We start from the raw sequence: 25,882 nt of genomic DNA, 5'->3' as shown, positions 1-25,882 counted from the left end.
TTTTCAACCAGCTCCTCATTGACCTTGGTCTCAGAACCAGTCACTTTACCACTTCTCAATTGAATAGCCTTGCATTCTTCTCTAGGATTCACCACAGTATCACCAGGAAGAGTATTAGGAGGTCTCTCAGGTAGTTGTTTGCTCAATTGACCTACTTGCATTTCTAAGTTTCTGAGTGAAGCTCTAGTCTCCTGCATAAAACTTACAACTAATGATTCCAAATCAGTGGTCTTCTGAGGTTGAGAAGTTTCTTGCTGAGGTTGTTGTGGTTGAGATGACTGAAACTGGTGGTTATTGAAATTATTCTGATGAAAATTGCCCTAAGAATTATTGCAATTTTGTAGCCTCTGAGGTTGCTCTCTCCACCTAAAGTTTAGGTGATTTTTTCATCCTTGATTAAAGGTCTTGGCATATGGATCATTGTTAGGATTTCTAGGAGCATTCCCCATAAAATTGACATGTTCAGGAGAAAATTGAGCATATTCATAATTCTCACCTTGAATGAAGCCACCATTCATGTCATATGGAGCCTCTTGAGGAAGCATTTTGAGCACTAACAGCTGAAACCTGCATCACACTCAAGTGCTGAGTAAGCATATTGATCTGTTGAGACATGACTTTGTTCTGAACAAGAATAGCATCAAAGGTATCCACTTCCAAGACTCCTTTCTTCTGAGGAGCCCCAGAGTTCACAGGATTCCTCTCAGAAGAGTAAAGATATTGGTTGTTATCAACCATCTATATAAGTTCAGTAGCCTCTTTAGGCGTCTTCTTTATGTGCAATGAATCACCTGCAAAGTTGTCCAAGCACATTTTGGCCATTTCAAAAAGGCCATCATAAAAGATCTCCAACTTGGTCCATTCAAAAAACATGTTAGGAGGGCATCTCTTAATCATCAGCTTGTACCTCTCCTAGGCTTCATAGAGGAGTCATCATCTCTCTATCTGAAGGTTTGAATATTCACCCTTAGCTTAGTCAGCTTTTGTGGTGGAAAAAATTTGGTCAGAAATTCATTGATCACCTTGTCCCAAGTGTCCAAGCTCTCCTTAGACTGAGAATCAAGTCACTGCTTTACTCTATTCCTCACATCAAATGGAAAGAGTATAAGCTTGTAAACCTCAAAACTCACTTAATTTGACTTCACAGTGTCATAGATCTACAGAAAATTAGAAATAAATTAATTTGGATCTTTCTGTGGGAGTCCATAATACTGACAATTTTACTATAATAGGGTGATTAATTGAGGCTTCAACTCAAAGTTGTTTGCATCTATAGGAGGCACCACAATACTGTTCCCATAGAAATCAGGAGTGAGAGCAGTGTATGAGCCAAGCATCCTTCTAGGTTGTTCATTCTCATTCTGATTAACCACATTAGCATTGACAGCATTATTGGCATCCATGGTGAACTCTTCAGCTTCTTTTAAAAGAGTATCACTAATATTTTCACCAGATTTGTAGAGTTTAGCTTGTTGCAAATGCCATCTCAAGATTCTCTCAGGTTCAGGATCAAAATCTACAAGAGATTTTTTGTTCCTCTTCCTGCTCATAAACAAACAGAAAACAAGAAAAAGTGAGAATCTCTACACGTTAGAGTGAGGAGAATTTCCAATGAGGTAACATGAGTAAGAGAAATTATAGAAAGCAACTAAATAAAGAAGGCAATAAAATTTGAAAATTATAATCAAAACTTGGAGCAAAAAAATTTCGAAATTTATAAGAAAAATAATCAGAAAAATTAAAATAAAAATAACTAGGCGACACTAAACTTAATTTCAGAAATTAAGAAAAAATAATTGAAAAAAAATTCGAAAAGCTAAAATTTAAATAAAATTAAAGCTAAAATCACCTAATCTAAGCAATCAAACAACTGGTAGTTGTCAATCACAAACAATCCCCGGTAACGGCGCCAAAAGCTTGGTACGGAATTTAATGTCCACAAATTTACCGGCAAGTGCATCGGGTCGTATCAAGTAATAACTCAGGAAATGATTGAATGATTTACTTAGTCAAACAAACAAAAAATGATATTTAAGAGTTCACTAGTATTAAACAGTAAATTCAGAGAATTAGAAAGTAAGCAGTAAACGGGTTGTGAAATATATATGAGAAAATAGTTAAAGTTTCGGTGTTGTTTATCTTCCGGATTAACTTTTCTTATCAACTATTTTAATCATGCAAGATTCAGTTCATGGCAAACTATATATGATTAAACCCTAATTCCTTAGTAATTTAGTCTCCTCTAACCTAGTTAATCGCCGATTCCTTGGTCACTTAATTTTAATTAGATGTTTAACTCTAATTCTAGTTTATATGTCACATAAACTCTAATTATTTAAATATAAGAGAATTATATATCACGTATCCCATTAAGTATTTAAGAAATATTATTTTCAAGTTGTTGTTCAATTAAGTTATTTTTTCAAAATTTATAAGAACTCAAATAAAATAAAAATTATTCTTTCGATCTACACAAATTCTTAAGATGAAAAACGAAAATAAATTCTTAAAATTTAAATCAAAATATTAATTAAATCTAAACTTTTGAAATTTTATTGCATTCTTTTATCCCTTTTATTTGTAATATACGACTTTGACAAATAATAATTTGACGGAATTAGTTCATATTCTATGCAGGAAGGGTTTATGATTATATGCTTTTGAAAGTTTGTCACAATTGTCTTTTATGAAAAGTGTTAAAAATAAGTCTTAAATTAGTTGTTTTTAAAAATTAAGACCATTGAATTGGTCAGCACCTCGCTCCTCAACCCTAATCGCTCTTACATACCTCTAAGCACCGACGATCCCGGTAGCTCAAGGTGATTTCGCGCAGATCTTTCTATGTTGGTGCTTTTTGGATTTGGATTGAACGAAAGCGGAAACATTTGAATTATTGTATTTTTTCTTTTTCTTTTTATTTTCGACCTCGGGATTATGATAAAAAGGTGTGTATCTGTTTACACTCTACACCGGAGTTTTAAGAATAGCTCTAAATTGATGAAAACTCAAATTTCAGTGAATATGAGTGTGTCTATATTTTTAACAGACGAATTGTCTGTAGTACACTTTCTTGAATATTAGTTAATATACTCATTTTCTTCTTCGTTTAGAGTTTAAATGCTTGTCTATATCTATATATTGTACCTGGCTTATTATTGGATGTAATGGCATCAATGGATCTATCTAGTTAACCTCACTTAGTGGATAAAGGCTTTGTTGAAGTTGTTTTTGGTAGGGAATTCGAATCATGGTGGAAATAGGGGGTGTTTTTCTTATAGATTTGTCACTTGTTTACGACATTATGCATAGTTCAACTCTCTGCCTTTTGTTTTTCAAATGCATGTATTGCTTGAAGCTATTAAAAAGACTTTGAAATGGTGGGTTGTTCATTGTTCTTGTGAAATGCAGTAAGGATCTAAATCTGGTTACAGTTGGGTTACCGCCAGCATGGGTGGATGTGTCTGAAGAAATATCAGCAAATGTGCAGCGCGCCAGAACAAAAATGGCAGAGTTGGCCAAGGCGCATGCAAAGGCCTTAATGCCATCATTTGGTGACGGTAAGGAAGAACAACGTGCTATCGAGTCCCTAAACATATGAGATAACTGACTTGATAAAGAGATCAGAGAAGAGACTGCAGAGACTTCCTGCTGGTGGGCCATCTGAGGATTCCAATGTGAGAAAGAATGTGCAGGTACCACCATTCAATAATTATCATATAATATCCATTTCGAAAGATGGACGTTCTTTATTGGTATATAAGAATAAATGTGTATTATTCAACTCAAAATCTCTGGGCTTCTCAATAAATGAAGCATTAAACGATTTCTTCTCTGGCATGATTGACTGGTATGGTATTTTGGTTCTAAATTGAGTTTAGGTAGACATTTATTAAACAAATAAATCTTATATGTTAACTATCAGCTAGCAGATAGTCATTTCAGTTTAGCTGGCATTGTTCTTACAATCAAGTTAAGAGTTTGCATACTACGTTTTAGAATCAGGAGGTCTTATTAAGAGCACTTGCCAATGAGCGTTTCTGGACAAGGCATATGATAACTAACTACTAATTCTCCCCTTCTCCTTAATATTTTGTGCATGTCACCAAATTTCACACATTGATTTTCTCTGCTTCATAAAATGATTCTGGGTTTGCCTTTGAGTTATACTGTTGGGGAAAGCACACACTAATCATCATTTTATTTCTCTTTACAGATTAGAAGATTTTCCTGTTAAACAGAAAATAGTTTCCAATTCTTTAGCATCCATGTTTATTTTACCCTTTTTCTAATGATGGTGAAATATTTTCGAACATTTCTTGATTTTCTGTACTGGTATGAGGAGGAAGAGACAGGTGTTCATTATTCATACTTATCCATTTTCTATCTTTATTAGCCCAAAAGCTAGCTGGTCATTTGTCCATGAAATCGAGTCTAAGATGGGTGCCTTGACATTGTACTGTTTAATCTTTATGTGTCAACACGTTTTACATGTGCTTCTGTCTGTTATTCCATAACCTTATTGGTAGTTGTGTATTGATTTTTTTTTTTTTTAATACTCTGTTCATGGATTGCAGCGTTCTCTTGCTACTGACCTTCAGAACCTCTCTGTAGAACTCCGCAAGAAACAATCAACATATTTGAGGCGCCTAAGGCAACAAAAGGAGGTCAGAGAATTTATTTATTTAAATATTTTTCTTTTCGGTAACAAAGAAGTGCAAGATAATATAGTAGAGTTTATGCCTGAACAATTTAGCATCAATTTAGTAAATGGAAAGCTAATATAGCCACAAAATTGTATTTTATTGTATTCTGTTCATAAACAATATATATATATTTTTTGCTATTTTAAACTGCAACTCTCATGTCTTACCATTTCAATTGTTCTTCATTGAATAGGTTTCGTCCCTATCATTTTTGTGCCTTAATCCCTGCTGCTGTGACTAATTTGAATTTTTATCCTTACTATTAAGTACTGGTACCTATATTTATTTATTTTTCATTTGTTAGGTTTTAGTTCTTACTCAATATTCATCAAAAGGAAGGATTTGGCTCCTCTAAAGTGCTGGTTGCACACTTGCACTGTAGAACATCTAAACAATTAAGATATAAGCACATGCATAACTATCATATAATTTGAAACCATTGATTATTTCATTAATGATTCAGATGTTTCACTTTATTCTCTATTTTTCAAGAAGGATTAACTCCTAGAGTTTGATACTTCAATTCTATTAATATACTTATGTCCTGGAAAAAATATAAAATAAAATAATGTGGATCAAAGTCAAATATTGACAGCTGTAGAACCAAAATCTACCTTGATCCCTTCTTATTTTGCTATTAGCAAGTGGTTTCTCAATCATCCTCTATGTTGGCCAGCAACAGGAACGAATGAGGGCTTATATCCTGAAAATCAATAATGATCAAATTCAAACTAGTGACAACTGGCAACCGAAGAACCAGATCTATGTTGATCCTTTTTTTTTTTTGTCTATTGGCAAGTGATTTCTTATCTTCCTGTATGCCAGCCAACAATTTGATTGTCCTTTGTTTTGGAGGAATATTATATTGGAATGAGCAGTAAATATCTGGAGAATATTTCAATTACTAATGCCATAAATAGTAGTAAATAACTTGTGGAAATTCTGTCTTGAAGTTTGGTATTGTCATTGTATGATGTTGCAGGGTCAAGACGGGGTTGATTTAGAGATCAACATGAATGGAAGTAAATCCACATATGAAGATGATGACCTGGATAATATGGTAATTCTTGTGGAAATTCTTTTTTTTTTTTTTTTGTGGAAGAAGAAAGAGAAAAAAGGGGGGGGGGGGGATCCTCAATTGTTATCCATATAGCCAGTACTGGCTGTGCTTTAATAAATTTTAACAATTTTTTGGTTGATACAATCAAGTTCTGTGTGTTTAGATATTTAATGAACATCAGATGGCCAAGCTGAAAAAAACTGAAGCATTCACAGTGGAAAGAGAAAAAGAAATTCAGCAGGTAGGCAAAACTTGCTATTAATGGTGTTTACTGATGTTGTATTAGTTCTTCATGAGCTAATATATTCATGTGTTGATAGGTAGCTTGCTCAAATTATGAAGGATTTATCAGTCCTAGTCATTGACCAGGTCAGCAGATGCCATCCTTCCATTGGGAATTGAAAACTTTCTTACTCATAAACCCTGGAGAAATTGACATTCAGTACGTACAGGGTACAATTGTTGATAGAATAGACTACAGTTGAGGATGGCCTTAAACAGCTTCAGAAGGTCCTACATCTCTTCCTTTCCTACTGTTTTAGTTAGAGTGTGTTTCATGTTCTCTCTTTAGTGCTTTCCACAATTTTCATCTCAGTTTCCATACAATAACTATTTGGTTTATGGTACTTGCAGGCAGAGAGAAACCAGAAAAAGGGGGGCATGGTAATGTGTGCGACGGTGCTGCTCATCATGTGCCTTGTTATGTTGGTTCTCTTAATCCTTAAGGAAATTATCTTGTGATCGATGGCGGTATTCAATATTGTGGTCACCTTTCATGGGTGCAATCTTTCCACTGATTCTACCAATTACTGGCTTGGATATATTTGGTAATGCAGCTTGTCTTAAGAGAGGACCAAGGAGTTTCGAAGTATCTAACGCATGTGTTCAGTGTTCTGGATGAAGAGATCCGAAAATGATTCTTTTGCAACTTGTTAAGCCAGATTGGACATAATGAAGGAGGTGTGTATAGTGTCGCTGAATGAATCTTTTACTGAGCATTCTTTTGCCACCGGGAGCGGCTGCAAGATTGGAAATTGAGAGTAGAATTGAATTAGATTATAGTTAAAATTTTGGATTAAATTAGATTAAGTTTCTGCACCTTAATTTTGATATGAAAGAGTAGAATCTTTGTTTTGACTTAAGGGTAAAAACCTAAACGAGTCTTAGAGCTTAATTGGTCTTCATCTTTTATGATAGTTGGATGATTTGAATATATTTAATTGGCTCAATTCCATCTAATTTATTTTCCATATGATCCAATTAGTTGACTTGTTGGACTTTGCTAATTAAGAATTTTAATATTTTAAAATTTATTGGGATGTTACATAGGATGGATTAATTCAATTATATTCATATAATTTGTATAACAATAAATAACTCTAGAAAATAATTCTTAAGTCAAAACTCTTTAATTACTTTTGAATTTAACTTCTTTAATTATTATTTTAATTTCGTGTACACAAACCAAAACCTCATCCTGTTAATGATTAGTTGAAATAATGTTCCGTCTCATAAATATAACATGGTACACATAACTCCTATAGTAATTTCAAATGTAGTTCAAAATATCATTTTTGCTTCTTAAAAGCATGCACTTTAATTTGGACAAAAATGGGGCATGCACATTGATACATATATATACTTTGATAATAAATTAATAAATAATTGTAATAACGAACGTGTAGCTTTTTATTAATCACCCAAAAATAATAATATAAAAAAATAAAATAAATAATACACAAAATAGAAACTACCCGTCCTTGTTTGTGTCATTGAATATCCCTTAAATTCCCTTGGTTGCATCGAAAATTATTCAAAATGATCAAAACATCAACTACTTCATTTGCAACAGAGTTGGTAGGTAATAACAACAATCTGCTGGAACGAATCTAATAATCATGATAAAAAACATACATGAAAATGAGGAAATTAAACCACTATGTTCCAGGGATCAAATAATAAAATCACACAAATTGTCATAGCTAGGTTGCATGCATATAGTAGTATATTGGTGTTGGGAAAAAGAAGAGAATAATAATGAGTATTAGAGGTGTTGATGAGGAACAAGACATAGAATTAGAGTTCACTCCGACATGGGTGGTTGCCGTTGTCTGCTCCGTCATCGTTGGCGTCTCCTTCGCCGTCGAGCGCTTCCTTCATTATGCCGGAAAGCGTCTTAAGAAGAAGAATCAGACCACACTCTATGAAGCTCTGCTCAAGATCAAAGAAGGTTATTATTATTGTTATTAGATTGCATGTCTATTATTCAATATTTTTTACATTCTAAGTTTAATGTAAATTTTAAAATAAACTAAAATAAAGAAAAAGAAAAATTTGGGCTGTCGTGTAAATAATTCACAGATAGTTTATGTGATTTCATTTAATTTGTTTATTTATTAATTATTTATATTTAATTGGTCATGAATAAATATATATCAATGAAATATATTGATATAGGAAAAACTGATTTTAATATGATATAATTTAAGCCAACAAGTTATAACTAAAATAGCATAATCTTTCCATATTCATTCAGAGATTGTACGTTCGAATCTCATTCCTAATTTTAGAAAATATATATATATATATATATATATATATATATATATATATAATTTAATAATATTAATTTTCATGGCAAATATATAAATGATGATTATCATCAGGTGGATATTCTTATAAAATTCAAAAGATATCAATATAGTATTACATTTTCTTTGTTATTATTATTATTTTTATTATTTTGAAATTTTCAGAGTTGATGGTGTTGGGGTTTATTTCTCTGTTTCTATCGGTATCACAACGTGGGATAACAAAAATATGTGTCCCAAAAAGTTGGAGTCACCACATGCTTCCATGTAGTCTTAAAGAAAAAGAAGAGTTAGAAGCTGAAACAAATATTACTTCATCACATTTTCAGAATTCTCTTTCTTTCTCTTCCAATCTTAGACACCTTCTTGCTCTTGCTCATGCCCAAGTAGCCGCAGAGGCTCAGCTTCAATACTGTGCTCGCAAGGTATTCATGATCATACAACTATACAATATTCCATCCAATTATATCATCTACAAAATTTGTTTATAATAATTTAATATAATGAGACAAATATGATGGAGTAAATAAGGCAAGTTAATAAATGCTAAATAAAGTAGATTCTAGTTTTTTTTTTTTGTCTTCTTAATATTATCGTAAAAATATTTGGTAATTAAAAAAATTAATAAAAAATAATCATAACTTATCTTATTTAACATTCATAAAGTAAATTCTAATTGTCTTTTTTGTTTCCTTAACATTACCGTATAATTACTATGTACTACTCACAACATTATTATATATACATCCGACATTGTTTGGATGATTGAATTCATATTTATTCTTAAGGTATGTTTCGTCACTTTATATTTGTTTATTCTTAAAATTAGTCATTATATATTTAGGTATAAAATATATATTATTTAACTTATTTTTAATAAATATTTTATATTCACAGTTGATTTTGATAACTAATTTAATATACATTTTTTAATAAACTAATCAGCCATCACCAAAATGATCAATTATCTTATAGCAGAATAATCAAAATTTTCATAGCAGAATAATTAAACTTGTTTAATTTAGAATAGTACTATATAGTATAATTTTTTTTTCATAAACACCAAATAAGCATTCTCTCTATGTAACATGATTGCTCAATCTACCAAGTTTATTGTCAATTGAGTTGCAAGAATAGTAGGAAAACTAAATTTCCATGGAAAATACTCTTTAGCTAAGAATTTGTCATTATTTTATTCTAGAACTATTCAATTTAGAGCAATGCTAGGAAACCAAAAGGGTATTAGCAAAAAATCAGCCAAATACTTTTGGGTGAATTCAAAATCTCTACGAGTTAATATATATGGATGTTTCTTCTGCTAAGTATCAGAATGTTTCTTTTTCATACTAAATGGATGTTCTTTTATATATTTTTCGAATTTTTTTGTATTGCAAATATGAATGTCTCTATTTCTTTAAGAATTTCATTTTTTTTAAATTTTATAGATATTTAATTATTTTTGCTAAAATATAATTGGATGTTTCTTTTGTTAAGTATTAAGATATTTTTTTCTCATATTAAATGAATGTTTTTTTATAATTAATACCGACAAATAGCAATTCTTCCCCAGATTCATTCTTCTAAGATGTAACTATCAACGAAAATGAAGTGGATATTGTGATTGGCGCATTGCACTCTGATCTTAAATCTTTCTTGAATGAGTGGAAGCCAATATTCTCCCGTGGTTCAGCATATTGTGAACCTCAAGACACCCGCAACTCCTTTTTTCTTTAATACACTGTATGATCCATTGCGTAAGGGTGTAGATTTCATTCATGGGTACCCAATTAGCATGCGAATTGGGGTTGATTGTGCTTTGTCGTGTGGACTATGGCTGAATCTGGCAGACCTTGATGCACCAACACAAGCTCTTAAGCCAAAAGAGAGGAACTAGCGATATGTGGATGCTGTTCTGCGGTGAGATCCATGATGCCGGTGAGTGGTATCAACATTGCCTTCAACCGTGAAGCAATTGGCCCAGCATTAGTCCCGGCTTTGAAGGAGGTGGTTGAGGAAGGAAGAGGAGAAGGTTGAGGGAGAAGGTGGACTTTGTATTGACGCAGTTGTTTTGGATGCGTTTGTTGAGAGCGTCGCGGAGAGTATGGAAGTCGCCGGCGCTTCCAGTAGCATTGGTGAGAGAAAGAGGTGTGTGTGATTGTTGGAGGTGGGTAGGTTAATGTGAGAAAGAAGAGGAAGGCTTTTATAGGTTTTAATTAGGTTTACTTAATTAATTTTAAATTTTTTAAATTTTGAATTTAAAAAATTTAAAATTAATTATTAATATAAATTAATGTAGTTTTGTTTAGTTTTTGGCTGATAACCTTTTGGTTCTATATACTTTTCCTTCAATTTAAGATTTTATTGTTTCATTTTCCAGAACAAGGTACCTTTATTATCCAACCAAGCAGTGCATCATCTTCATATCTTCATATTTGTCCTAGCTATCGCTCATGTAACGTTTTGTGTTCTCACAGTTGCCATTGGATTATTAAGGGTCAGCATCTAATAATCTAATTAATAAATAAATCCTCCTTTGATTTATTATATTTACTGATTATTAATGCATACCTGTGTTTGTATATATAGATACGTCAGTGGAAGCAATGGGAAGACTCTGTTGCAACTCAAAGCAATGAGACACACCGAGGTCAAGTAAAACTTGATCACTTTATTTTAGTCAATGTGATAATGTTTCGTGATAAATATACAAAATACGTTCATTTATTTTTATCAGAATTTAGTGGTAATGGACATATATTAAATCGTAGTATACAATAATTAAATGAAATTTAATTATGTTTGAGAATAACTAACAAATTATGTTGCAGATTTGGAGTCAACAGTTACTCTTGTTCACCAACATGCGTTTATCAGAGATCATTTTATAGGGATAGGCAAAAATTCGACCCTACTGGGTTGGGTGGTATGTTAAACCCTCCAACAATTTTGAAACACAGATAAAAATATTTCTTAAAACTTATGATTATTAGATCATGATTGGATCCGTATACCGAAATTGAGTGTTAATTATCTTTATTATTAGCTGTTATAAAATTAACTTTTTTTAGACGTTTAAGTAGATAAAAAAATATAAACTATTATATTTTTAACAAATCTCTCATGCAAGAAATTTTTTTTAGATTTATATAAAATTTGCATAAATTTTATTTTTTTTTATTTGCTTAATACTGAAACTTTTTTTTGGAGTTAGTAAAAATCTTTAGAATTACTCAAAATCTGAATATTTTGGTCATAAAAATTTTGATATTATGTCATAAAATTATTTTTTTTTAATTTATTAAATTGATAGGAAATACATAAATAATTATATATATAAGAAAGTATCATTCTGATTGTCTTCACTTAATTAATCTTTAATCTTGTATATGACATCATCTGCTCAACATCATAATCTATGCCCTATATTTCACATCTTGTCTTGTTATTGACATTATTCCTTCTAATTATTGATGCATGTTTCTTTCAGAAATCTTTCTTCAAGCAATTTTATGGATCTGTGACAAAATTAGATTATGTGACATTACGGCTCGGTTTTATTATGGTAAGATTCTAAAGTGCCATATTTAATTATTTACTGATGATAAATAACTCCAAGCCTGAATAATAATAATAATAATAATAATATTTTGCACTTTTTTATTTAAGACCCACTGCAGGGGAAATCCAAAGTTTAATTTTCACAAGTACATGATTCGTGCCGTTGAAGATGATTTCAAGAAAGTTGTTGGTATAAGGTAAAGTGCTTCTCCAAAATAACTTTTTATTAATTAAAACTCAGTTGCTCAAATTTTATGGCTTTTTGGTTCTAATTTGCATTGGTTCTTTAATTTACGTAAGACATTAATTACTTGTTAGTTCTGCGTAATTGAGATTATATCTTTATGGCTGCAGTTGGTATCTTTGGATCTTTGTGGTCATCTTCTTGTTGATTAATATTAACGGTATGTTAGAACACCAGTTATGAGTTATGCGTATATAAAAAAAATTATTTATATAAAATACATATTAAAAACGTGTAGAATGACAAATATATGATATTTAATTTAATGGCTTAATTTTTATATACATATAATAGTTTTTTACCACACTAAGCATTTTAGTTAGTTCAATGTGGCCAAATTATATATTTATGTATTTCTTATTATTCAAACATGTATCATCAAATGCATCGGCTAGTTACTCAGTTATGCATGGTCTATGCTTCTCTCCTTTTGCTAATAAAATTTACAATAATATGAAATATGTCAAACTCGGTTTTTTCAGTAAATTAAAAGAAAAAGGGCACACGTCATAAATTTTCTTCAAAAAATTACAAGGAAATGATGTTGTTTTTTTTTTATAAAAAAAAAACTATATACGGAAAGTTACCTTTAGTTTTGAGAATCGAATAATACAAAATAACAAGAACAAAACACAAATGATATAAACACAAAAATAAATGTTCTTATATTTTGTTTGGTAATAAAATAGAATAAATTATGAAAAATTTAATTTATTTTATTTTTTATTTAAAAATTTAAAAATATATATATAATAATAAAAAATATAATTATAAAAATTAATAAAAATAAAATAAAAAATAAGTTACGTCTTTTTATTTAGTTAGTATCTATCTGTATATAATAATGTATCCTTTCTCTCATAAGTTTTTGTTTAATTTCCGTAAAAAAATTTAAAAACCCGGTTTGCAATCTTTCAGGTTGGCATACATATTTCTGGATTGCTTTCATTCCCGTCATAGTAAGTATCTCCATAAATTTCTTTGACTCTCTTTTGGTATTAGGGATCACTTTAATAAAGGCACTAAAATTATTTTTTTTAAAAATGTTTATATATGTCATGTTATTATTTGACATATTTATTAAATTAGTTAATAATTTATTTTTTAATAAATCAGAATAAAATCGGTTTATTATAGCAACAATAATAAATCTAATTGTCTGCCTTATAATTATTAGATCCAATTTGATCCGATCAAATTACACAATCTAAATCGAATATCTTTAAATTTTTTGATAAAAAGACATATATTTCTGAACTTTTTTATTTTGCAAATATTTAAATCCCTAAAAATTTAAAAATATAATTAAATCCCTAAAATTTTTTGAGTTTATTGTTATTATTATAAAAAAATCGATTTTATTTTAATTTATTAAGAAATTTAAAAATAACCGGTCGGATAAAGACGTTTATATGCGTCTTTATTTAAGTATCCTTTGATATTTACATGCATGGCCATACATTTATCTTTAGCAAGTTAATTTCATTATCATAACTTTTTACAAATTTATTTCACTCTATGATATGCACAGAAACTACGGGCACAAGATACGAGATATAAGAACATACGAATTTAAAATTTTTATAAGATACGGAGACACAACATATATCTAAAATATAAAATATTTTTTAGGTAAATTATAATAATATTTTGGTATTTTATTAATATTAAAATATAAATTAATTTTTTAATTATGTTAATAATTTTTTAATTATATAAAATAGGGATGTTCATTGACCGGTTAAAACCGGGTTTAATATGACACAAACCCGACCCGAAATATATATTGAGTATTGTTACGGTGGGTAACCGAAGATTGTCTGAATGGATGGCGTTGACTGGCCCAAATGCGTGAAGGAGGAGGTTTCCGTGTGAGTATGAGACTCGGGAGACTCCGTCCGACTTATGCTCGTGAGTGAATGGGGGGTGGTACCTGCGAAGACACTCCGATGCCTAAGTTAGCAAGAGTGTGAGCAGGTCTAGAGAGTATTGGGTTTAGAGATACCTGAGGGGTGTCAGTGTATTTATAGTGGTGAGCCAATAACCACCGTTGGAGTAGTGCCGTATCTTTAGGGTGTTAACCGTCCCATTATCTTAGGGAGGTTAAGATATGGCTTTATGGAGCGGTTAGAGAGATTTTAGGGGCGGTTACTCATTTGAATGAGTGTTTATCTGCCAGCTAATCTCATGCCCGACTTCTTTAAAGCAAGTCGTGGTTGATACCGACTTCTTATGTGAAGGTCGGTACTTAGCTAGGCTTAATCCTTTGAACTAGGCCTTTTAGTTGGGCCTGGACCTTTGTTATTGGGCCAGGGTATGAACAGTGCCCCTACTTGAGCCCAAGGTCTCTTTAAGACTTGGGTTCAAGTATTTAGCTCGGGTTTGTAGCCGACTTTCTCGGAGGAAACACGGGTTTTTAAACCGACGTGATTTTCGCGACCTTTTGTTTTCTGACAGTTACGTCTATTCAAGCGTCGTGTCCGTTGGGGAAGTATTGGGGGCTTTGGTAACGGTGCAATCTCATTAATGACTGCTCCGCTTTTACCTTTATGCCCCTTGGCATGCTTATAAGTACTTTCCCTCTCTTTCCTTTTTTCGTTTCTGCAATCTTTCAAACTTCTTCTTTCTTTGTTCGTGCTGTGTTTACACGTACTATACTTTTGTGCTCCTAGAGACTTCTGCTTCTTCCTATCTTCATTTTCGGAAAGAGGTTAGTTTCTTTCTTCTTCTTTGTATTTTTCGCATGACTTTACTTTGTAGAGGAATAGTGTTGTAGATTTTTGCTCGGCTCCTTTCCTCCTCTCTAGAGACCTTTTTGATTTTTCCTTTTCTTTTTTCCTTTTGTAGGTTTCCTTAGAGAAAGAAAAATGGCCTCCGTAGATTGGGTTGACGTTACTGTTCTGGGGAGGAGCCGTTGGTTGATGCGGAGTTTATTACTCACCTTCGCACCCACCATCGGCTCTGTACTTCGGATGAAGATGAGCCTAAATACGAGTTGCTTGTTCCCGGTTTAGAGGACCGGGTTTGTCATGGGAGAGCCAACGAAATGGCTCCCCATTTCTTCTTCATGTATGAGTGCATGATCACCCGTCTGGGCGTCTTTCTGCCCTTTTCAGATTTTGAGATGTCTGTTTTGCAGCATTGTCGTGTTGCCCCTACCCAGCTTCATCCCAACTCCTGGGGTTTCTTGAAAATTTACCAATTTATTAGCCATGCTCTGGATTTCCCGACTACTTTGAAAATCTTTTTCCATCTTTTTCATATGACCAAACCTTTTAGTGGGCTGAATAATAAACAACAATGGATTTCCTTCCGAGCCATACAAGGTCGGAGGATTTTTACCCTTTTTGATGAATCTTTTCATGATTTTAAAAATTTCTTTTTCAAAGTGCAAGCTGTAGAGGGTCATCATCCCTTTTTTCTGGATGATAATTCTCTTCCTCGCTTTCCTTTATACTGGCTGGAGGCCTCCCCTTGTGAGAAATATGGTTTGGATGACCTGGATGAGGTAGAGGCTGCCGTCGTGGGGTTCCTCCGAGAAGTGTGGGGGAGGGCCCCCTATTTGGATACTAAGAAATTTCTCCAAGGGTCTCCGACCTTTGTCCAATCACAGCTAGGTAGTTTTTTCTAGTATGCTGAATTTCCGACTTGTTAACCCAATATTCCGACTTGTTTGATTCTTTAGCTTATTGTTTTCTTTTTCAGAAATGGCAAAGACAAACGCTCAAGAATCTTTTCAGAGGGTCCAGGAGGCTAAAGCTAAGTCTCGCGCTCGGTCTGGTGGTGCCAGGGTTATCTCTCCTCCTCCTCCTCCTCGTAATGTTGGAACTCTTTCCAATCCTATGGTGATTTCTTCTTCAGCTCCCTCTCAGCCGCCCCCCGTCGTCCGACCTTCTCCTGATCCCAAGAAGCGCAAGCTCTTAGAGTCTGGCTCTTCTGGGGAGGTTAAGGCGGACGCTCTTGCATTCGTCCGAAAGAATATCTATCCTTATGCCCGTATAGGCATGGATGATATGTCTGTTCGGGGCCACCTTACTACTATGGTCGAGGAGAGCCTTAAGGCGGCGGGGGTCTGTGGCAAGCTCTTAGATATTTTTGATAGGGCTCCTCTCAGCTCTTTAGGGGCGACCTCGAGGGTCGAGGAGCTGGAAGGGAGGCTCCGTGTATATCAAGAGCATGAGGGAGAGTTGAGGAAGGAAATTGCCAAGCTAAAGGAGGAAAGAGATACCCTCCGGGAGAAAGGGAAGGCTTTGCAGGCCCAATGCAACATGGAGACGGAATTGAGGAAGACGGCACAGGCCAGTTATCAAAGCCTATTCAAGGATCTTGTGTCTGTAAAAACTGACCTGTTGAATTCTCGGAAAGCATATGAGGAGTTAGAGGACTCTATTGCCGATGGCGCCGATGAGTCTTGGAGGATTTTCCTGGAGCAGGTCAGAGTCATTGCTCCTGACTTTGATCTTTCTCCTTTACATCCTGACAAAGTTGTCATCGACGGTGCCATTGTAGATCCTCCTGTCCCCGTAATTGTTTCTGAATCAGAGTTGAAGACTCGGGGGCAGAGGATCATCGAGTCTCCTCCTCGCTCCAAAGATGCTCCGAGTACTTCGATTATTCCTCCGACTTCCTTTTCTTCTCCTGTGGGTGCTTCTCTTCCTGGTCCCGGCGGTGCTCCTCCTGATTCTAGTGGTGGTTTGTCTACTTCTGCTGCGAAAAAATGATCTAATGACCTTTGGCTATTTGGGGGTCCGGCTTGTGGTCCCCCCCCCCCCATTTTTGAACTCTTTATTTATTTTGTTCTTGGTTGTGCAGTTTGAACAATTTCTTTTGGCCTTTTAAGGCCGTAAACAAAATATTTCAGTAAGTGCCCTTTTTTGAATAAGGGTTTAGATTATCAAAGTAAATGCCCTTTTTTGGATAAGGGTTTAAGTTACCTTATGCGTGTATGCTTTTCTAATTTTGATATTTCAAAATCCTCTTGATCTTTCTCTGAAAACCTTTTTATTGGCTTGTCTTGTTTTTTTCGAGCCTTTTAGTTTAAGGGCTTTTATGCAGCCTTTAAACCTAGGTTTTCCAATCTCTTTTTGTTATCCTTTATACTCAACTTTGCTTTAGTGAGTTTTTATGACTTAGGTTATTTTTGTGATACGTTTTTGATCTACTCGGAGTATTTCCGAGTTTGTTTTACTCGGGTTCTCATTTCGACTTAGGAGTCGGATTGTTCCCGAGTTTTTTACGATCAACTCATACAACCTCTTTACACCGACTTGTACCTCGTCGTTTTATCCTGACGACCATCTAGGTCGGTTCATGGGATTTTCACGCTTTGTCGAGCTTAAGTCGGCGCGTTTCGTAGAAAGACTTAGAAAAAATAAAGAAGGATATTATAAGAGATATTATAAAAAAGATCTTTATTAATTGGGGAGGTACCTTCTTGCTACTAAGGGTCTTGATAGCTTATTTCCCTTAGCCTCTACTATGATGCCTCGTTAAAAACCCTTCTCCAGAAAAAACCCTTTTGGGAAAAAATCATGAAGTTGGGAAAAGAGTACATCAGGGAGTAGAGTTCGCTTTTAACTGTAGTACCTTTTCATATTACAAGCATGCCACGATCTTGGTAGCTCGGTTCCGTTCAGGTCGGTTACTTTATAATAACCTTTCCCTAATACTTCCTTGATTTTGTATGGTCCCTTCCAATTTGCGGCGAGCTTTCCTTCTCCTGACTTGTTGGCTCCAATGTCATTTCTGATTAGGACCAAGTCATCTGGGGCAAATGCTCTTCGAATGACTTTCTTGTTGTACCTGGTAGTCATCCTTTGTTTCAATGCTGCTTCTCTTATCTGGGCATCTTCTCGGACTTCGGGGAGCAAGTCGAGCTCCTCTTTGTGTCCCCGTATATTTCCTACCTCGTCATGGAGAATTACCCTTGGGCTTTGCACATTGATTTCTATCGGAATCATGGCTTCTACACCATAGACTAGTCGGAAAGGTGTTTCCCCTGTGGTGGATTGGGGGGTTGTCCTATAGGCCCATAACACCTGAGGGAGCTCTTCAGCCCAAGCTCCCTTGGCTTCCTGTAGTCTCTTCTTTAGTCCTGCCAGTATGATTTTGTTGGCTGCCTCGGCTTGCCCATTGGCCTGTGGGTGTTCCACCGAGGTGAACTGATGTTTGATTTTCATACTGGCCACAAAGCTCCTGAAGGTAGTGTCGGTGAATTGGGTTCCATTATCCGTAGTAATGGAATGAGGTATCCCATACCTTGTGATGATATTTTTGTAGAGGAACCTACGACTTCTTTGAGCGGTGATAGTGGCTAGTGGTTCTGCTTCTATCCATTTTGTGAAGTAATCTATTCCCACGATCAAGTATTTGACTTGTCCTGGCGCTTGGGGAAAAGGACCTAACAAATCCATTCCCCATTTTGCAAAAGGCCATGGAGAAGTGATACTAATGAGCTCTTCTGGGGGAGCCACGTGGAAATTTGCATGCATCTGACACGGTTGACACTTTTTCACAAATTCTGTGGCATCTTTTTGCAAGGTCGGCCAGTAGAATCTAGCTCGGATTACTTTTCTGGCTAGAGATCTTGCTCCGAGATGATTTTCGCAGATCCCACTATGTACTTCCTCCAATACCTCGGCGGTTCTTGAGGTCGGTACGCACTTTAATAAAGGCGTTGATATCCCCCTTCTGTAGAGGATATTTCTCACCAAGGTGTAATGTTGTGCTTCTCTTCAGATCTTTTTAGCTTCTTTCTCCTCTGTAGGGAGGATGTCGAATTTCATGTATTCGACTAAGGGGTTCATCCATCCGAGGTTCAAACCGACTACTTCAAGTACCTCTTGCTTATCTTCTGTTTTTGCTATCGAGGGCTCTTGGAGGGTTTCTTGAATCAGGCTTCTGTTGTTTCCTCCTGGTTTGGTACTTGCTAATTTGGATAGGGCATCCGCTCTGCTGTTTAGATCCCGAGTTATGTGTTTGATCTCGGTTTCTGCAAAGCGTCCGAGATGCTCCAAAGTTTTTTCTAAGTACCTCTTCATGTTAGGATCCTTTGCCTGATATTCTCCGCTTATTTGGGAGGTCACCACCTGCGAGTCGCTGTATATCGTTACTTTTGTAGCACCGACTTCTTCTGCCAACTTTAGTCCGGCGATCAAGGCTTCATATTCTGCCTGATTATTTGAAGCCGGAAATTCAAATTTTAAGGAAACCTCTATCTGGGTTCCTCTTTCATCTACTAGTATTATGCCTGCACCGCTTCCTGTTTTGTTGGAGGATCCGTCTACATAGAGTTCCCATGTAGTCGGTTTGTCCTCTTGATCCCCTGCATATTCTGCAACGAAGTCGGCGAGACATTGGGCTTTAATTGCTGTCCGAGTTTCGTATCTCAAATCGAACTCGGAGAGCTCTATTGCCCATTGAACCATTCTCCCTGCAACATCCGTCTTTTGGAGGATTTGCTTCATGGGTTGGTTCGTACGGACTCTGATTGTGTGCGCTTGAAAGTAAGGTCGTAGCCTTCGTGAGGCTATCACTAAGGAGTAGGCAAACTTTTCTAGTTTGTGGTACCTTAGTTCAGGGCCTTGCAAGACCTTACTGATGAAGTAGACTGGGTGTTGTCCGACCTCGTCTTCCTTTATCAGGGCCGACGAGACAGCCCTGTTTGCTACGGATAAGTACAGAACGAGGTCTTTTCCTGGTACTGGTCGGGTTAGGATAGGAGGTTGGCTTAAAAACCTTTTGAACTCTTGGAACGCCTCCTCGCATTCCGGAGTCCATTCGAATGGGCATCCCTTTCTTAATAAGGAAAATAGTGGAAGGGATTTTAGTGCCGATCCTGCCAAAAATCTGGAGAGGGCTGCAAGTCGGCCATTGAGCTGCTGGACCTCTCTCAAACAAGTCGGACTTTTCATTTCTAGGATGGCTCTACATTTATCGGGATTGGCCTCAATCCCTCTTTGTGTTAGCATAAATCCTAGAAATTTTCCTGCTTCTACTGCGAAGGCGCATTTTGCAGGATTTAGTCTCATCCCATGCAACCTTATGGTGTCAAAGACTTGTGAGAGGTCGGATAAGAGGTCGACTCCTTCCTTGGTTTTTACTAGCATGTCGTCGACGTATACTTCCATTAGGCTCCCCAGGTGGGGGAAAAACACTTTATTCATCAACCTTTGATATGTGGCTCCTGCATTCTTTAATCCGAATGGCATGACCACGTAGCAATAGTTGGCTTTGGGTGTGATGAATGATGTTTTCTCCTGGTCTGGCTCATACATCGGGATTTGATTATATCCCGAGTAGGCGTCCATGAACGACAAGTATTGGTACCCCGAGCTGGAGTCCATTAGGGTATCAATACTTGGTAGGGGATAAGGGTCCTTAGGACATGCCTTATTTAGGTCGGTATAGTCGACGCACATTCTCCATTTACCATTCTGTTTTTTGACTAGCACTACATTGGCTAGCCATGTTGGGTACTTGACCTCTCTAATGAAGCCGGCCTCCCGGAGCGCCTGTACTTGCTCTTCTACTATTAGGGCTCGCTCTGTGCCGAGCTTGCGTCTTCTTTGTTGTACAGGTCGGGACCCTGGGTAAACCGAGAGCTTGTGGGACATGAGCTTGGGATCAATCCCGGGCATGTCGGAAGCCTTCCAAGCGAAGATGTCGGAATTAGCTCTTAGGAGTTCAGCCAACCCTTGTTTTAGGGTTTCCCCTAGGTTGGCTCCTATGTAAGTGTTTTTTCCTTCCTCCCCACCGACTTGTATCTCCTCGGTTTTTCCTCCCGGTTGAGGTCGCAGCTCTTCTCTGGCCCTTGCGCCACCGAGCTCTATAGTGTGGACTTCTTTGCCTTTTCCTCTCAGATTTAGGCTTTCATTGTAGCATTTCCTCGCCAATTTTTGATCTCCTCTTACCGTTGCTATTCCCGATGAGGTCGGAAATTTCATGCAGAGGTGGGGAGTGGATACCACTGCTCCGAGCCGATTAAGGGTAGTCCTGCCAATTAAGGCATTATAGGCTGACCCTTCATCAATGACTATGAAGTCTACACTCAGAATCCTTGATCTTTCCCCTTTTCCAAAAGTGGTGTGAAGGGGCAAAAATCCTAGTGGTTTTATCGGCGTGTCCCCTAATCCATATAGGGTATCGGGGTAGGCTCTCAACTCTTTCTCATCTAACCCTAACTTATCGAAAGCTGGCTTGAAAAGAATGTCCGCCGAGCTTCCTTGGTCTACTAGGGTTCTGTGGAGATGGGCATTTGCTAGGATCATAGTTATTACCACTGGATCATCGTGTCCAGGGATTATCCCTTGCCCATCTTCTTTTGTGAACGAAATAGTAGGGAGGTCGGGTGACTCTTCCCCGACTTGGTAGACTCTTTTAAGAAGTCTTTTGCGAGAGGATTTAGTAAGCCCCCCTCCCGCAAACCCTCCTGAGATCATATGAATATGCCTCTCTGGAGTATGCGGCGGTGGGTCTCTTCTATCCACATCCTCTCGCTTTCTCTTTCCATGGCTGTCCGACCTCTCTATGAGATATCTATCAAGCCGACCTTCTCTAGCCAGCTTTTCTATCACATTCTTGAGGTCGTAGCAGTCGTTTGTGGAGTGACCATATATTTTATGGTACTCGCAGTAATCGATGCGGCTCCCCCCTTTTTTATTTTTAATGGGTCTGGGGGGTGGCAGTCTTTCAGTGTTGCAAATCTCTCTGTATACATCCACTATAGAAACTTTCAGGGGAGTATAAGAGTGATATTTTCTCGGCCTCTCGAGACCGAGTTCTTCCTTTTTCCTGGCTTCCCTTTCCTTCTCTTTAGTTGAGGGAGGGGGTCCAGGTCGCCAACTCAGGTCCCTTAATTTGGCATTCTCCTCCATATTGATGTACTTTTCAGCTCTTTCTTGTACATCACTTAGAGAAACGGGGTGTCTTTTAGATATGGACTGTGAGAAGGGACCTTCTCTGAGCCCATTGACCAGCCCCATTATGACTGCCTCTGTGGGCAGGTCTTGGATCTCCAAACATGCTTTGTTGAACCTTTCCATATAGGCTCGTAAAGATTCTCCGACCTCCTGTTTTATTCCCAGGAGGCTCGGTGCATGTTTTACCTTGTCTTTCTGAATTGAGAACCTCATCAAAAACTTCCTTGAGAGGTCTTCAAAGCTGGTGATCGATCTCGGGGGAAGGCTATCGAACCACTTCATCGCTGCTTTCGACAAAGTGGTTGGGAAGGCCTTGCATCGCGTAGCGTCGGAAGCATCAGCCAGGTACATCCGACTTTTGAAATTGCTCAGATGATGCTTTGGATCCGTAGTTCCATCGTAGAGGTCCATATCAGGGCTTTTGAAGTTCCTCGGAACTTTAGCCCTCATTATGTCCTCGCTAAAGGGATCCTCTCCCCCTAATGGTGGGTGGCTCTTCCTGTTCGTCACGGGAGTTGCGATTTTTGAGGGAAGATTCCAGCTTTAAGAGTTTTCTTTCTAACTCTTTTCGCCGTTCCATCTCCTCTTTTAGATACTTCTCCGTTTCCTTTTGTCGCTCCCGCTCTTGTTCTAACTGTTCTAGGCGGCTGTGGACTAACCCCATTAGTTCAGTTACGTGGGATGGTCTGCCTTTTTCTGATTCGCGCTCGTCTGAGGAGTTTGCCTTCGGGTTTTTTACCCCGGAGGTGCCCTCTCTCTGCTGATTGTTAACCTCCTGGTGGAGGGCTAAGTCCACATTGTTATTACCTGTGTCCAGATTCTCTTGTTCGGAATCTGTTTCCACATGGCCTTCTTCATGGGATCTGTCCGCCATCAAGGGATGATCTCTCGGGTCCCCGACAATGGCGCCAATGTTACGGTGGGTAACCGGAGATTGTCTGAATGGATGGCGTTGACTGGCCCAAATGCGTGAAGGAGGAGGTTTCCGTGTGAGTATGGGACTCGGGAGACTCCGTCCGACTTGTGCTCGTGAGTGAATGGGGGGTGGTACCTGCGAAGACACTCCGATGCCTAAGTTAGCAAGAGTGTGAGCAGGTCTAGAGAGTATTGGGCTTAGAGATACCTGAGGGGTGTCAGTGTATTTATAGTGGTGAGCCAATAACCACCGTTGGAGTAGTGCCGTATCTTTAGGGTGTTAACCGTCCCATTATCTTAGGGAGGTTAAGATATGGCTTTATGGAGCGGTTAGAGAGATTTTAGGGGCGGTTACTCATTTGAATGAGTGTTTATCTGCCAGCTAATCTCATGCCCGACTTCTTTAAAGCAAGTCGTGGTTGATACCGACTTCTTATGTGAAGGTCGGTACTTAGCTAGGCTTAATCCTTTGGACTAGGCCTTTTAGTTGGGCCTGGACCTTTGTTATTGGGCCAGGGTATGAACAAGTATATTTGTTAGACTCGAACCCGGCCCTAAATCCGGTGAAACTTACACACTTTCGAGCCATGATTATACCGAATAAAAATCGGATGAAATCTGGGCCATTAACATTACATTACCTTGATACCTTCTTGTAAGCTAGCATGTGAAAATATTAAATTTTCAATATTCCAACCATTATTTGACATGGTAAAATTTACTTAAAAAAATATAACAAGAACCAATCATTCTCTAAAATTAAAGCATAACCACAATCAATACTAATATTGTCTAATAACACCAAATATTTAAATCAATACAAATAATACAATATTATTTAAACTCTAAAGTCTTATGCATTTTAAATATAAAACATTAACTTATAGTTGACTAATAACACAAATATTAAGATTTACAATATTTAAATTTCACATAAGAATAGCCATCATTTATCACTAATAATACAAAATATTAATTGTTTATGATCCGAGCTATGGCCCGGACCCAACTCGAAATAATGATCGAGTCTAGTTTTTAGACCCTTATCCGATTTTAGACCCGATAAAATCACACTAAATTAACCCCTAAGATATTTGGGATTGCACCGGATCTTTAGACCGGACCAGACCATGCACATTCCTAATATAAAATATTTAAAATATTTTTTAATTATAAAAATATTTTTTTAATTAATAATATATTATTTCTAAATTTCAATACATATTAAGAATAAAAATGAACATGCTAATACCTAAGTGTTCGAAAAAAAATTATTTTCTATTAAAACACAATTAGACATGGAAGACACGCGTGTCGGACGAGTATGATGAGTGTCATATCCAAAATATGGTCAACGTGTAGACACGACAAATCAAAAAAGTGTTATTAGATTTCACTTTTTGTGTGTTGATTTCAGCTTCTACTTGCTGTTGGGACAAAGCTAGAGCATGTGATAATGGAATTAGCAAATGAAGTAGCTGAGAGGCATGTAGCCATTGAAGGCGAATTAGTTGTTCAACCATCAGATCATCATTTCTGGTTCAACCGTCCTCGCATTGTTCTCTTCTTGATCCACTTTACCCTTTTCCAAAATGCTTTTGAGATTTCTTATTTCTTCTGGATCTTGGTAAGCTTATTAACTTCTACTATAAAACAAACTATAGAGTAAAACAAATTAAAGTTTTATAAAACATTAAATAATGTTTTCATTGTTACACCAAACATTTTCTTCATTATTAGCGATTGCATTTTCTCAGGTAACTTATGGCATCCATTCCTGTATAATGGGACCAATTGGTTACATTATCCCAAGGCTCATTATTGGGTAACTATGACACTACAATTTCCTTTTATTATATTTTAATTAATTTGTATGCAATGTTAATTCAATCCTTCTCTTTAATATGTTCTTAAATCTCTTTGTGTTGCTGGGATTGTAGGTTATTTATTCAGTTACTTTGTACTTACAGCACACTACCACTCTATGCAATCGTTACACAGGTAGGTCTCACTTGAAATTATTTTTATACAAAGTTAATAGTTGAAAACGGTTAGCTGACTTGACATTTTTTATTAACTTGTCATCTAAGAGTTTTCAACTATCTTCACATGAATACTGCTGCATAGGAATTTCCACCTGGCCAATGAAATCCATCATATAATTTTTGTAACAATGTAGATGGGAACTCATTTTAAGAAGAACATATTTGAGGAACAATTGGAAAGACCTATTGTTTATTATGGGGGAGAAAAGGCAAAGAACAATGGAGCAAAAGCTGATGAAAGCCATGGTGAGCATGAAAGAAGGGCATCTTCACCTGAGGCCAATACCAATGTCCCCAAAGAACACAAGTCTAATTGAGTTTCCAGTTGCTTTGTTAAGATCAACACAAATGCAGTGTTTGAAATGGATTAAAAAGTGTAGAACCAAAAAAAATTAAAGGGATTAAGAAAATGACTAATCTTCAAATTAGTATTCATTTCTAATAACGGTCAATTTTAAATATCAAAATGACATGTAATTATATTTTTAGTAATATCTATCTCTTAATTGTGATAATTAAGTAAACATATATTACATATATTTGTTTATTTAAAGATTGCTTTGTCTATTCATAAAATTTTAAGCATTACCTCTTAATGTGAATATTTTATTTTGAGAGAGGTTTTAAATATAAGTTAATCTTATCTTAAGATGTCATTTTAATTGGATGAGCACAATTTACAGAATCCTCCACGAGCATTTAGTAATTTCTCTGTAAATGAGAACTCAAATAAGAAAACCAAGTAAAAATGTTCTACTCAGCACATTTCGTGACTCAATTATTAGCTTGAAAGTACTATCTATATTAATAAGATTCAACAAGCAAAGGCAAACACCAATAAGGCAC

General features: G+C 36.1%; 1 protein-coding gene and 1 pseudogene across 1 annotated transcript; both read left to right on the top strand.

Moving 5' to 3' along the window:
* The first annotated feature begins 2,801 nt into the window (after nt 1-2,801).
* Nucleotides 2,802-7,002, top strand: LOC112710282 (syntaxin-43-like; annotated as a pseudogene).
* A 692-nt stretch (nt 7,003-7,694) lies between these two features.
* Nucleotides 7,695-25,428, top strand: LOC112712892 (MLO-like protein 1). The gene is made up of 13 exons (XM_072201862.1): nt 7,695-7,993; nt 8,520-8,779; nt 10,732-10,848; nt 10,941-11,001; nt 11,183-11,277; nt 11,842-11,916; nt 12,021-12,109; nt 12,267-12,316; nt 13,075-13,115; nt 24,409-24,618; nt 24,749-24,816; nt 24,932-24,992; nt 25,171-25,428. The coding sequence occupies exons 1-13, from the start codon at nt 7,801-7,803 to the stop codon at nt 25,351-25,353; spliced, it is 1,503 nt and encodes a 500-aa protein (XP_072057963.1). The 5' UTR covers nt 7,695-7,800; the 3' UTR covers nt 25,354-25,428.
* The last annotated feature ends 454 nt before the right edge of the window (nt 25,429-25,882 follow it).

Source organism: Arachis hypogaea, chromosome 9 (assembly GCF_003086295.3).
Source record: "Arachis hypogaea cultivar Tifrunner chromosome 9, arahy.Tifrunner.gnm2.J5K5, whole genome shotgun sequence".
Lineage (NCBI taxonomy): Eukaryota > Viridiplantae > Streptophyta > Magnoliopsida > Fabales > Fabaceae > Arachis > Arachis hypogaea.
The sequence above is the reverse complement of the archived record's forward strand: the minus strand, read 5'-3'. Positions and strand labels throughout refer to the sequence as shown.